We start from the raw sequence: 13,879 nt of genomic DNA, 5'->3' as shown, positions 1-13,879 counted from the left end.
TGGTGAGTGCTGTGAAATGTGTAAGCCTGATGATTCACAGACATGTACCCCTGGGGCAAATAATACATTATATGTTAATAAAAATGAAAAAAAATACTGCAGGAAAAAAAACAGTTTTAGAAGAGTTGGACATATTCAGGCAAAAACAAAAAACAAAAATCTCAACCTAAATGCTCTACCTTAAACAAAAATTAAATCAAAATCTAAATGTAAAACTTGTTTTTTTAGAAGAAAGTATAGAAGAAAAATCTTTACTTGAGATTAAGCAAAAAGGTTTTGGACATAAGCGAAAACAGTTGATAAATTGGACTTTATCAAAAGTATAAACTTGTGCTCTATATAGTAGTTTGCTAGGACTGCCATAACAAAATACCACAGACTGGCTGGTCTAAACAATTGAAATTTTGTTTTCTCACAGTTTTGGAGGCTGGAAGTTCAAGATCAAGGTGTTGGTAGAGTTGGTTACTCCTGAAGCTCTCTCCATGGATTGCAGGTGGCTCCTGTCTTGCCGTGTTCTCACATGGCCTTTTCTCTGTGTGTGCACATCTGTGGATCCCTTCCTTTTCTTATAAGAACACTAGCCCTACTAGATTAGAAGCCGCCGCCCCCCCCCCCCCCTTTTGGTTTCATTTAACCTTAATTACCTCTTTAAAAGGCCTGTCTCCAAATACAGTTACATTCTAAGGTACTGGGGACATTAAATGAATTTTATGAATGAGTGCACACAATTCAGCCCGTAACACTCTGGGAATGACACTATTAAGAGAATGAAAAGACAAGGTATAGGCTGGAGAAAAAGTATATTTGCAAATTACAAATTGATAAAGAACTTGGATCTGGAATATATAAAGAACTCTCAAAACTCAACAGTAAGAAAATAAATATCTCAATTAAAACATAGAAAAATGTTTCTATTTTTCTATTTTCTATTTTTCTATATTTCTAAAAATGTTTCTATGTTTCTATTCTATTTTACCAAACAATAGCAAATGAGCATATGAATAGATGTTTGACATCATTAGTCATTAGGGAAATGCAAAATGCTACGAGATACTATTATACACGTGTTAGAATGGCCAAAATGGAAAGTACAATACCAATTACTGGCAAAGATGCAGAACAGCTGGTACTGTCATACATTGCTGCTGGACATGAGCAGTGGTACAGCTACTATAGAAAGAATGATAGTTTTTTACAAAGTTAAATATATGTCTGTCATAAGACCCAGTTTCACTCCTGGGTATTTTTGTAACCTGGACTCAGATGTTCATAGCAACTTGATTCATATTTGCCAATAATTAAAAGCAGCTAGTATGTCCTTCTATTGGTAGTGGATAAATGGTGGTATATCCATACAATGGAATACTATTCAACCATGAGAAGGAATAAACGTGGTAAATGCAGCCACTTGGTGAGAGAAGATAGTCTCAAAAAGTTATATAATGAATGATTTAATTTATATGAACTTCTTGAAAAGACAAAACTATAGTGGCAAAGATCTAGTCAGTGGTTGCCAGGGGTTAAGGTAAGGCAAGGATGTAACTTCCAAGGGAGTTTTTGCAGTAATGAAACTTTTCTGCTTCTGGCTGGTGATGGTGGTTACCCAAATCTATACATGTGTTAAAACTACCAGAACTGTATTTTTTTAAAGTTGATTTTTTAAAAAATATTTTTATTTATTTATTTGACAGACAGAGATCACAAGTAGGCAGAGAGGCAGGCAGAGAGAGAGGAAGGGAAGCAGGCTCCCTGCTGAGCAGAGAGCCTGACTTGGCCGATCCCAGGACCCCTGGATCATGACCTGAGCCGAAGGCAGAGGCAGGCATTAACCCACTGAGCCACCCAGGCGCCCCTAAGGTTGATTTTTTTCCAGTTATAGGCAAATAAATCCTGGGGTTGTAATGTACAGCATGGTGATTCCAACTATAACAACACTATATTGTATATTTGAAAGATGCTGAGAGAATAGATCTTAAAAGGTCTTATCACAAGGAAAAAGAATTTTTAAGCATGTGTGGTCATAGATGTTACCTAAACTTATTGTGGTCATCATTTTGCAGTATATACATATATCAAATTATGTTGTACACCTAAAACTAATAAATTTTAAGCATAGTTATATCTCAAAAAAATGAAAACTCCCCAATTTAAATATTTTATTGCATATACAAACTTCCGTTCTTCAGCTGTACTAGCCATATTTCAGTTAATAGATAGCTACATGTGGCACGGGGCTACTTTGTTGTACAGTGCAGGTATAAAACAGGTCCATCAGTGCAGAAAGTTCTCTTGGACAATGCTGTTTTAGAGTGGGGGGTCAGCCAGTTTTTTTCTCTAAAGAACCACATACTAAATACAGGTACTGCATATGGTCTCCATCTCAGCTACTCAGCCATTGTATTGTGAAAGCAGCCATAAACTGTACTTAAACAAATGAACATGGCTGTGTTCCAGCAAAACTTTATAAAAAACATCTATCTCAAATTAAAAAACCAGACTCTTAACTATAGAAAACAAAGGGATGATTACCAGAGGGGAGGTGTGGGGCGGGGATGGGTGAAGGGAATTAAGAGTATACTTATCAGTGAAAAGCACTGAATGATATATAGAAGTGTCGGGTCACTGTGTTGTACACCTGAAACTGATGTAACACTGTGTATTAACTATACTGGAATTTAAGAAAATGGACATGTTTGCTGACCCCTTTTTTAGAGAATCTGGCCTATATCTTTTTCGTGTCAGCTCAGGGTTTACGGGTAGAGTGACTTTCTGCTTTATCATCAAAATTAAATAAAAATTTAATTTTGGGAATGAGAATGAGTAGGCACTGTTAAGAATTCCACACAGGACAGTAGGCATAAAGTAGGAGTGTCCTGAGCAAATGAGGGACGGAGGTCATTGGATCAGTCTTCCTGTATGTTTAGTTGCCCTTGTGGTAGGCTCACACCCAGTTCAAGTAACTGTGGAAAAGCGATCCAGACTATTCCTTCAGCAGGGGCTGTGGGTTAGCCATTTCCCTCTGAAAGGGAGTATTTATATGGGAGGCACCCTGAGGCTTGGCCCATCACATACACTCAAAATAGCCTGTGTTTTCTGTCCCTGTGCCTTTGCTCATGCTTTTCTTTCTTTGCTCTCTTTCCCATTGCTCTTGTTGTAATCCAGTCCATCTTGCAAACATTTGCTTAAATGGTAATCTCCTTCATAAAGGCATCCCTGTAACACTCTTTTCAGACTTAGAAGTTGGTGTTTATATTTTATAAACCTCAAATGGCATAGTGCCTTACACCAGGTCCCCAAACCTGACGGAACATCAGAAACACATCATTAGCTTTAAATACAGATATATGGTTCCTGTCTTAAATCTGTTGGTTGAAAATGAGTGGTGGTGTTTTTTTGTTACTCTTTTGTTTTTTAACTCCTAATATGATTCTTATATAACTAACCAGCTGGTTTAGTATTTGGAATCTGTTAATTTAGACTTACATGATTTGATATAAACACTGACTTTCAGAATTAGGAACATTAGAAATAGTCTTTTTTCACTTTCTTGTTTTTAAGTTGGGAGGAAGGAGTTGGGAAGAAGACAGAAGGGAACTTACTTGCTGAGCTCCTACTGCTAGTTACTGGCAGAGCTGGGACTAAACTTTGTGTATCTTCACTTTCATTTCTGAACCTTTCTTCATATTAATGTTGCACAGACCCTTCTAAGTAGTAAGCTTTGAGTACATGAGTGTGTTTGGTACATAATTGATAGATTATTTTATTGGTGGTAACTGTCTCTAACTCACTTTAAATTGTATGGTAGCACAATTTTTGCCTTTTAATAATTGCTTCTTGATGATGTTATTTACTCCCACTTTCACACTCAAGAAATACTTTTCTGATAGTTCGAGATAATGCAGTAGTCAGCATGAAATCATCTTGGAAAAATTCTTTCCCAAATGAGTTCTAATATGAATGACTTCTGAAGGGCTGACTGAACCAAACTGACTTCTTAGACAGCTTTGAGTCATAATGGTTTGCAAGAGCCCCTCTAAACTGAGACCAGTTCTAGATATGCAGGACTTTCTCACCCAGGCCCACTCCCATTTGGGAAAGGTTACCCAGGGTCTATGGGAGTGTGTGGATGTGCAATGCCTAAACCAGAGTAGCAATGAGGAAAAGGCTTGTGGAAGTGATGATAATCTGAGTTGTGCTTTAAAGGATTATCTGGGAGTTAGGCCCAGGAAGGAGTTGGTATGTTTGTCTGGGCAGTATGTTCCAAAGAGCAAACATGTGGATAGTTTTGGGAAATGGCAACTTGTTTAGTTTGGCTGCAGCATAAAGTACAAATTAAGAAGTGACTGGAAAGACATACTGGGGCAAGATAGTGAAAAGTTTTATTGTTGAAATGCTATATTTTTCAACTAGACAGCCACATGTAAAAGAATGAAATTGGAGTCTCTGGACACTATATAAAAATTCATTCAAAATGGATCATAGACCTAAATGAAAGAGCTAAAATTATAGAATGCTTAGAAGAAAACAGGACAAAAATCTTTGTGACCTTAGGTTAGGCATTGGTTTCTTAGCTGTAGTACAATGAGCAAAGTGACACAAAATAGACCAATTGGACTTGATTAAAATAAAAACTTTTGTGCTTCAAAGAATACCATCAAGGAAATGAGGGCAGTCCGTAGGATGGTATTAAATATTTGCAAATCATGTAACTGATAAGAGACATGTCAGGATCTATAAAGAATTCTTCTAAGTCATTGATAACACAAAAATGAGCAAAGAGGTGAATATGACATTTTTCCAAAGAAACTATTCAGATGGCCAATGAGCAGATGAAAAGATGCCCAACATCATTAGTCATTAGTGAAGTGCAGGTCAGACCACAGTGAGAGATACCACTTCACATCCACTAGTGCAGCTAAAATAAAAACCGTAACAGCAAACATGGGCAAGGATGCAGAGAAATTGGAACCCTCCTATATTGGTGGTGATAATATAAAACGGTGCAGCCACTTTGGAGAAAAATTTGACAGTTCTTCAAAAGCCAAACGTAGAGTTACCATGTGATTTCGTGTTTCTACTCTTAGGTCTGTCTGTACCCAAGAGAATTGAAAATAAAAATGTGTACACTAAGGGCTCCTGGGTGGCTCAGTCAGTGAAGTGTCTGCCTTTGGCTCAGATCATGATCCCAGGACCCTGAGATCAAGCCCCACAATGGTGCATCGGGCTGCCCACTTCTCCCTCTTCCTGCCCCTACCCCCCCAACCCACCCCACTCATGCTTGCACTCTCTCTCAAATAAAATCTTTAATTTAATTTAATTTATTTATTTGACACAGAGAGAGAGATCACAAGTAGAGCAGCAGACAGAGAGAGAGGGGGAAGCAGGCTCCCTGCGGAGCAGAGACCCGGATGCAGGACTCGATCCCAGGACCCTGAGACCATGACCTGAGCCGAAGGCAGCGGCTTAACCCACTGAGCCACCCAGGCGCCCTCAAATAAAATCTTTTTAAACAAATGTGTACACCAATGTTCATAGATGCATTATTCATAATAGCTAAAAAGTGGAAAAAAACTAAATATCCTTCAGCTGTTAAATGGATAAAGAGAATATGGTATTTCCATACAATTGATTATTATTCAGAAACAAAAGGAGTCGAGTACTGATATATGTGTATCAGTCTGTATGAACCTGAAAATGTTATGCTGGGTGAAAGAAGCCAGTCACAGAGGACCACATTTTGTTTGATCCTCTTTATATGAAATATCCATAATAGTCATATCCATAGAAGTAGAAAGCAGACCAATAGTTCTCAGGGACTGGGAGGGGGTGGAATAGGGAGCGACTGCTGAGTGATCTGGGCTTTCTTTTGGGGTGATGAAATGTCCCAAAGTTAGTTAGTAGTGATGGTTACGTAACTGTGAATATACGAAAACCACTGAATTGTATGCATTGAAAGGGTGAATTTTATGGTATGTGAATTATATATCTCAATAAAAGCTATTATGAAAAGTGCTGTATATTTAGTGAAAAATTTAAATTGTCTTACAAGGAATTTGAATTTTGTCTTTAAAGCAATGATTTATATTCCTGAAGAGTTTTCAGCTTAAGAATGACACGATCCGAGTGTCATTTTCAGAGCAAGTCAAGAACAATGGTCAAACCAGTGAGGTGGCAGAAGGCTCAGAGGTCTAGATGCTTAGAATGTTTATCCTTAGTTTTCTGCCCTGAGCAAGTCTGAGAATTTTATGTTATTGATACTGAATTAAAATTTTTTAACTTTAGAGGCACCTGGTGACACAGTCAGTTAAGCGTCTCACTCATGGTTTTAGCTGAGGTTCTGATCTTAGGGTTGTGAGATTAAGTACCGTGTTGGGATGTGTGCTAGCAGAGTCTACTTAAGACTTTTTCTCCCTGTGTGCTTTCTACGCTACCTGTGCATGCTCACTCTCATCTTAAAAAAATTTTTTTAATTTTATACATGGCAATATTTTACATTATCTTTATCTCATTTTCTTACTAATAAATTGCTCTAGGTGATGGCTAAGAGAATAGTAGAATAGTAGTTGCAGGGTGGATCAGGTCGGTTAAGCCTCTGTCTTCGTCTCAGGATCTCAGGGTCCTGGGATCCAGCCCGGCATCGGGCTCTCTGCTCAGCAAGGAGCCTGCTTCCTCCTCTCTCTCTGCCTGCCTCTCTGCCTACTTGTGATCTCTGTCTGTCAAATAAATAAATAAAAATCTTAAAAAAAAAAAAAAAAGACTTCATTAGCAAACATAAGGATTTTGATGCAGGAAAGCTCAGAAATTCAACTTGCTTGGGGTTTTTATTGTTTTTCTTCCCTTTTTATGAATTACCTTAATTCTGTCGAATAAGTTACATATGGAAAATATTTCACTAGGTAAAAAAGATTAGTAGTTATTTTGGTTGTTTTGGTTTTTTGTTCATTCTACAAAATTGTAAGTTTAAAAACTTGTTATCTTCAAGAATATTCTGGACTAAAAAAAATTCTGGACTGATTTAAATTTTGAAAAATTATAAGTCAAGCCTGTAGTAGTAAATATGACATTAGTCTGATAAGTGCTACTAATAAGTTTCTTACTGTCACAGTTTTTCTGTTAAATATGTGCTGGTGTAGTACTAATAGTAAATTAGTACTAAAAATAAATTTACTAATAGTACTAATAACTATTAGTAAATCTATTTTTAGAAGAATAGTACATTGTGTATAGTAGCCATTTTGGACACTTTGTGTAACTTGTGTTGTCCGCAGTGCCCTCTTGTGGTCAATTAGGAGCCAAATTTCAGCTAGAAAAAAATCATCCTGGCTTTCTTGGAGTTCATATTACCTCCGCTCTTCTATAGTGGAATCAGCCATACTCTGAACTTCTTTTCAGTAAACAGAAAACAAAACCATGGCAAGATTTTTAAGTGGAGAGTTAAGAGTTGGGGAGAGTAGCATCTTATTTTATTTGGAGAAGTACTGAAAAAGATGAGGGTTCGAAGACAGAGCATCTAGACCTTAAAGTTCATGTATGAAGTGTGAGGAGAGGCAAGCAGTTGTGATAGTGTTTGGGGAGATTTGTGAATCATGTTTATGTGATATGCCTGAATATTTTACAGGTACACTCTGTCCCCCTTTTCACAAAATGCTCCCAGAATGATGTTCTGATTTTATTTCTCTTTCATTGTGTGTGTGTGCGTGTGTGTGTGTGTGTGTGTGTGTGTGTGTGTGTGTGTGTCTTCTCATCGTAGGGAAGGGAATGGACACTTATCTGGCACTATATTTGAAATACGTCTTATTTATTTATTTATGTTTAAAGATTTTATTTATTTGACATCAAGTGAAAGAGAGAGGGAGCATAAGCAGGGGGTAGGCAGAGGGGTAGGCAGAGGGAGAAGCAGGCTCTCCACTGAGCAGGGAGCCTGATGCAGGGCTCGATCCCAGGACACCAGGATCACTGACCTCAGCTGAAGGCAGACACTTAAAGGACTGAGCCACCCAAGTGCCCTTGAAATATGTATCTCATTTAATGGAAATTAAGTTTATTTGAAATAACTCTTCAAATTTGTTTTGTATTGCCAGTAATAAGTTGGCCATGATAAGCATTTATTGGTTATGGGAATTTCTTTCAGAAGGAATGAATTTTCCCTGCCAATTTAATTTACATTTTTTTCTTAATTTGTATGGGGAGATCTTTTTTAAAACAATATTTAAGTAATCTCTATACCCACTGTGGGGCTGGAACTCACAACCCCAAGATTTAAGAGTCACATGTCCTTCTGACAGAGCCAGCCAGGCAACTTGATATGGTGGAGAACTTTTAATACCTTTATTCTTGGGGGCGCCTGGTTGGCTCAGCCTCAGCTGCTAAGCTTCTGCCTTCCGCTCAGGTCATGATCCAGGATCCTGGGATCAAGCCCTGCATTTGGTTCCCTGATCAGTAGGAAGCCTGCTTCTCCCTCTCCCTCTCCCCTGGCTTGTGTTTCCCTCTCTTGCTTTCTGTCAAATAAATAAATAAAATCTTTTTAAAAAATACCTTTTTTCTTCTTTGAGTTAAAAAGTTAAATTTTATATTGCAGCAGTGGCTCTGTCCCATATCTACCTTCCTAGATTGTTATCTGATGTTTTTAATGCTCCGGTATTCTTAGAAGGATTCTACTGTTAATGCTGTTACCGTTCTTGTGGGTGATTCACTGATCTTCACCAATCCTTTAATAAGAGTATTGTGGGGTACCTGGCTGGCCCAATCAGTGGAGTGTGCAACTCTTGATCTTGGGGTTTTGAGTTCAAGCCCCATGTTGGGTGTAGGGATGACTTAAAAAAAAAAAATTGTGACTAAGAGTAATTCTGCCCACAGGACTGTATCTTTCTTTGGATTAAGGAATTGTACATACTGATCTTCATTGCTTGGTATGAAAATCAAGTTTCAATTGGCAGTTTAAATATTATGTAACAGGTGTAACGGTTTGAAGCATTTGGGAAGTTCTGATCCAACTGTAAAACATTTTAAGTTGACAATTACTGTCATATTCATATAAATTGAAAAGATGGCTTCTGCTTACTTATATATAATTACAGTTGTAAATACCAGCAATCAAATGTTGTGAATTGATTTTTTTTTAAAGATTTTATTTATCTGTTAGAGAGAGAGCATACACACGCAGGAGAGTGGGGAGGGGCGGAGAGAGAGGGGGAAGCAGACTCCCGCTGAGCAGGGAGCCTGATGCGGGTCTCAATCTCAGGACCCTGGGATCATGACCTGAACTGAGGGCAGATACTTAACCTACTGAGACACCCAAGCACCCCCACATTCTAAGATTTTTAGATTTAAAAGTTTAAGACCAGTTAATCAATTCAAAATTTTACCTCACCTTTGAATGCATGACAGTAGAGTATAATGCTTAAAAGCTCAGACTCTGAAGTCGGCTTGTTGCTGTCTATCTTGTTGCTATCACTTACTAGCATTATGGCCTTGGCAAGTTTTGTAACTTCTCTGTGCTTCAGTTTCCTCACCTGCAACATGGATATAATATTTATACCTACCTCATAAGATTGTTGTGGGGAGAAATGAATTACTGTAAAACATTTAGAACAGTGCCTGGCACGTACAGAAGTCTCTGTGTTAATTTATTATTACCATTATTAAAATTTACAGTTGAATTAATGTTGACATTCATTGTGAAGAATATACTGTCTGTTTTGTAATAGAAAACCCATCTGCAATTCTTGCTTTAAAGAAATGTTTCTGTATAACTGAAAATAAACAATAAACTAAAGTTACATTTCATGAAGTTTTTTATGAAAGCTCTTTTTCACAGTTATCTTTTCTTCTCTTTTAGGCACGGAATGTTAACACTGGTGAATTGGCAGCAATTAAAGTAATAAAATTGGAACCAGGTAAATTGAAATTTAGTGTTTCTTATTGCCATAAGCACTGGATAACTTTAAATAATTGGTCAGCATTCTCTGATTGTTCTTAACATCTTCTGGAAAATAGACTGGGGTTTACTCTTTCCTCCTCCTCTTCAAGACCTATAGACACATGGCCCAGTTCTTCCTTGAGAAATAACTCTTAACTGGGGGAGGGAGGCGACCTTGTGAAAAGTCTTTATTCCTTCTGAACTCAATTGCACTAACTTGTCACCAGTCACTAGGGTTGTTTTTCCAGATTAACCCTGTCCTGTGGTGAGGGCAGTGTGATGCAGGGGAGAGAGTTGAACTGAGATTGGGGTGCTTGGAGCCCAGTGCTTTGTGTGTCCCACATTCTTGCTCTGTGAACCTGGGCGTAACTTCTCTGAGCCTCAGTTTTCTCAGTGGACCTAGCCTTCACATTTTATGGTTCATTAATACGGTATTGTAGTTACCTTCCAACTTAAGCAGCTTATTGTAGAGCTTGTAGGATGACTCTTTTTTCCCTTGATTCACCTATATTTTCTTTCTTTTTTTTTTTTTTTAAGGATTTTATTTATTTATTTGACAGAGAGAGACACACAGCGAGAGAGAGAACACAAGCGGGGGAGTGGGAGAGAGAGAGAAGCAGGCTTCCCGCTGAGTAGGGAGTCCGACATGGGGCTCAATCCCAGCACCCTGGGATCATGACCTGAGCCAAAGACAGATGCTTAACTGACTGAGCCACCCAGGCGCCCCATGACCTTTATTTTCTCTCTGGACTCCCCCACCCCTTGCAAAACTCATGTCTTTCTGAGTAACCACCATAGTCTTGTTTACTCTCTCTTAAAAGTCCTTTCTCTCTTTCTCTCTTTTCTGCCATAAGCAAGTTGTTGTGCTAGTGCCTAGACTGAGTTCCACAGTGGTGGTAGTGCCTTTCTGATGGCTTCCTCCACTCCAAACTGATGATACACGGATTTGGTAAAACAGGTTTTATCCTTGGTGTGAGCAGAAACCCATTGCATAGTTTGTTTTTGTGTTTGTTTTTAAAGGTGGGCAATTTTTTCTGAAAAGTCCAGACAATAAAATATTTTAGGCTTTGTGGACCACATGTGGTCTCTGCATACAATTTTCCCTTTTCCCTCCCCATCTCTCTCCTTTTTCTCTCTAAAATTAAAAAAAAAAAAAAAAATTCTTAGCTGAAAAACCATTCTTAGCAAACCAGGCCACCTGCAGCTGTGTTTGCCTGCCCCTGGTTTAGATCATCAGTAGACTTTTTAGAAGTGCCATTAAGATGAAATTTAAGGATTTGTTGACAGACTATGATCAGATCACACTCAGATATAATGAATAAAAAAAAATACTTCCTCAGTTATACATATTTACAGATTTTGTATAGTACAATTAACACTTCAACTTATAAGACAGGTTTTTCTTTGAATCTCCTGTTTTAGGGGATATTTGAAGTTGGTGAAATCTGAGGTTAAAAAAAAAAAGGGAAGATTTAAGGGTTTTATTTAAATTTAGTTAATTAACATATAATGTATTATTAGTTTCAGAGGTAGAGATCAGTGATTTATCAGTCTTATATAATACCCAGTGCTGATTATATCTCATGCTCTCCTTTAATGTCCAGCACCCAGTTACCACCCCCTGCCAACCAGCAACCCTCAGTTTGTTTCCTGTGATTAAGAGTCTCTTATGGTTTGTCTCACTCTCTGATTTCATCTTGTTTTTTCTCCTCTCTTCCCCCATGATCCTGTTTTGTTTCTTAAATTCTATATGAGTGAGATCATACAATTGTCTTTCTCCAATTGACTTATTTTGCTTAGCATAACACCCTCTAGTTCTGTCCACATTGTCGCAAATGGCAAGATTTCATTTTTTTTGATGGCTGCATGGTATTCCGTTGTATATCTCTGCCACATCTTTATCCATTCATCTGTTGATGGACATCTGGGCTCTTTCCATAGTTTGGCTATTGTGGACATCACTGCTATAAACATTTAGGTGCACGTGCCCTTTTGATGACTACATTTGCATCTTTGGGGTAAATCCCTAGTAGCGCAAGGAACCTTCATGCTGTTTTCCAGAGTGGCTGCACCAGCTTGCATTCCCACCAACAGTGTAGGAGTGTTCCCCTTTCTCCATATCCTTGCCAGCATTTATTACTGACTTGTTCATTTTAGCCATTCTGTCTCCCTGTGGTTTTGATTTGTATTTCCCTGATGCTGAGTGATGTTGAGCATGTTTTCATGTGTCTGTTGGCCAGTTGTATGTGAAGTTGGTGAAATCTGAGGTTAAAAAAAAAAAAAAAAGAAATATGATTTGGCATTTGAAGTAGGGCCTTCATTTGTAATCTTTAAGAAGTGGCTATGTTATTTGATGAAATTGTCTCTAACTAGAAGTAGTTTATACATACACCATTCCTTCAAGTCAGTTTGGTGCCTTCTCCTTCAGGTCTTCCCTGCCCCTGGTCTGAGTAAGAGGACTCCTCTGCAGGAACAGCTCCCTTGTAGCATGCACCGCAGCTGTATTATCATTCTAGAATTGCCTTTGTTTCTAGGCTTTCACCAAGTTTGTGTCCATAGCACTGAACTTTGTTCTGGTATATAGTACTCATCACCTCTTAATGTTTCCTTTAAAAAATTAGGAACTTGAAAAATCTTACTGTTCATCAAGTCATTTGTTTTCTAATTAATGCAGTGTTTGTGTTGTTATGATGTTAATCTTGAAACTCTCATGCATTTATTAATTATTGTTATGAAAGTAGAAAATACAATTTAAAAAAGAAGGAAAACCATATTCTACCATCAGAGATAACAAGGGTACTATTCAATATATGCTATGAGATAGATCCTTAAATTTAGTTAACATTGGATTCCCTGCTTAACTCTTCATTGAAGCCATCTGAATTTTAGCATTTAATTTCTTTGTTTTAATGTCACATATCACTTGTTGGTAAACTTGGAGTATACAACCTGGTGGTAAAGAGCATGAATCTGAAGCTCTGATACTTTGACTATAGTCTGGGTTGACCACATCGTTTAAGCTTTCTGGTTCTCTCAAGTGGAAGTAATAATAGTAGCTTCCTCTTAAAGGTTATCATAGGGATTAAATGAGCTAATATAGCTAAAGCCCTTAAAATAGTGCCTGGAACAAAGTACTATAGTAAGTAACTTACTACTAACAGTATTATAGTTTTCAAACTATGACCAACCTTGTTTAATCTATATCTACTACCCTTCTTCCCCCACTTGTAATTTTTTTTTTTAAAGATTTTATTTATTTATTTGACAGAGATCACATCACAAGTAGGCAGAGAGGCAGGCAGAGAGAGAGAGAGAGAGAGAGAGGAGGAAGCAGGCTCCCTGCTGAGCAGAGAGCCCGATGCGGGGCCCGATCCCAGGACCCCGGGATCATGACCGGAGCTGAAGGCAGAGGCTTTAACCCACTGAGCCACCCAGGCGCCCCCCTCCACTTGTAACTTTGAATCCGATCCCAAATATCCTATCATTTCAGCCCTTAATCTTCCAACATGTATGGCTTAAAAATAACAACGCAAAGTATAAACACGAGCAGGAACTCTTACAAGAGCATAAAATGGTACATATACTTTGGAAAGACAGTTTGGCCTTCTCTTAAAAAGTTAAACACTAATTTGCCGTAGTGACCCAGCAGTTCCACTCTTGTGCATTTGCACACACGGCTTTCACACACAAGTTCGTGGTAGCATTATTCATGATAGTCTGGCATTGGAAACAACTGCCTGTCAACTGGTAAATGAAAAGACAAAATATGTTCACACAGTGGAATATTTTATTCAGCAGTGAAAAGAAACAAATTGCTGATGGATGCAGTGACATAAAGAACCTAAAAATGTGCTATGGGAGAGGAGCCAGACACGAGAGACTGCATACTGTGTGATTGTATTTATGTGAAATGTTCAGAAGACGCAAATCTGTAGAGTCAGAACGTGGATTAGTGGACTG

The 13,879-nt window shown here is 38.1% G+C and overlaps 1 protein-coding gene across 11 annotated transcripts in view; it reads left to right on the top strand.

Annotated features, from left to right (window-relative positions):
- MAP4K3 (mitogen-activated protein kinase kinase kinase kinase 3) overlaps positions 1-13,879 on the top strand; it is a 192,214-nt gene that overhangs the window by 54,692 nt on the left and 123,643 nt on the right. For all 11 annotated transcript variants that reach the window (XR_006815104.1, XM_045979494.1, XM_045979492.1 and 8 more), the window contains exon 2: positions 9,839-9,896. Coding sequence is in view for 10 of the 11 variants with exons in the window: in XM_045979494.1 (XP_045835450.1) it covers positions 9,839-9,896 (58 nt within the window). In the remaining variant the exon portion in view is untranslated. The remainder of the gene's footprint in view (positions 1-9,838; positions 9,897-13,879) is intronic.

The sequence above is a fragment of the Meles meles genome, chromosome 15 (genome assembly GCF_922984935.1).
Source record: "Meles meles chromosome 15, mMelMel3.1 paternal haplotype, whole genome shotgun sequence".
Classification (NCBI taxonomy): Eukaryota; Metazoa; Chordata; class Mammalia; order Carnivora; family Mustelidae; genus Meles; species Meles meles.
The sequence above is the reverse complement of the archived record's forward strand: the minus strand, read 5'-3'. Positions and strand labels throughout refer to the sequence as shown.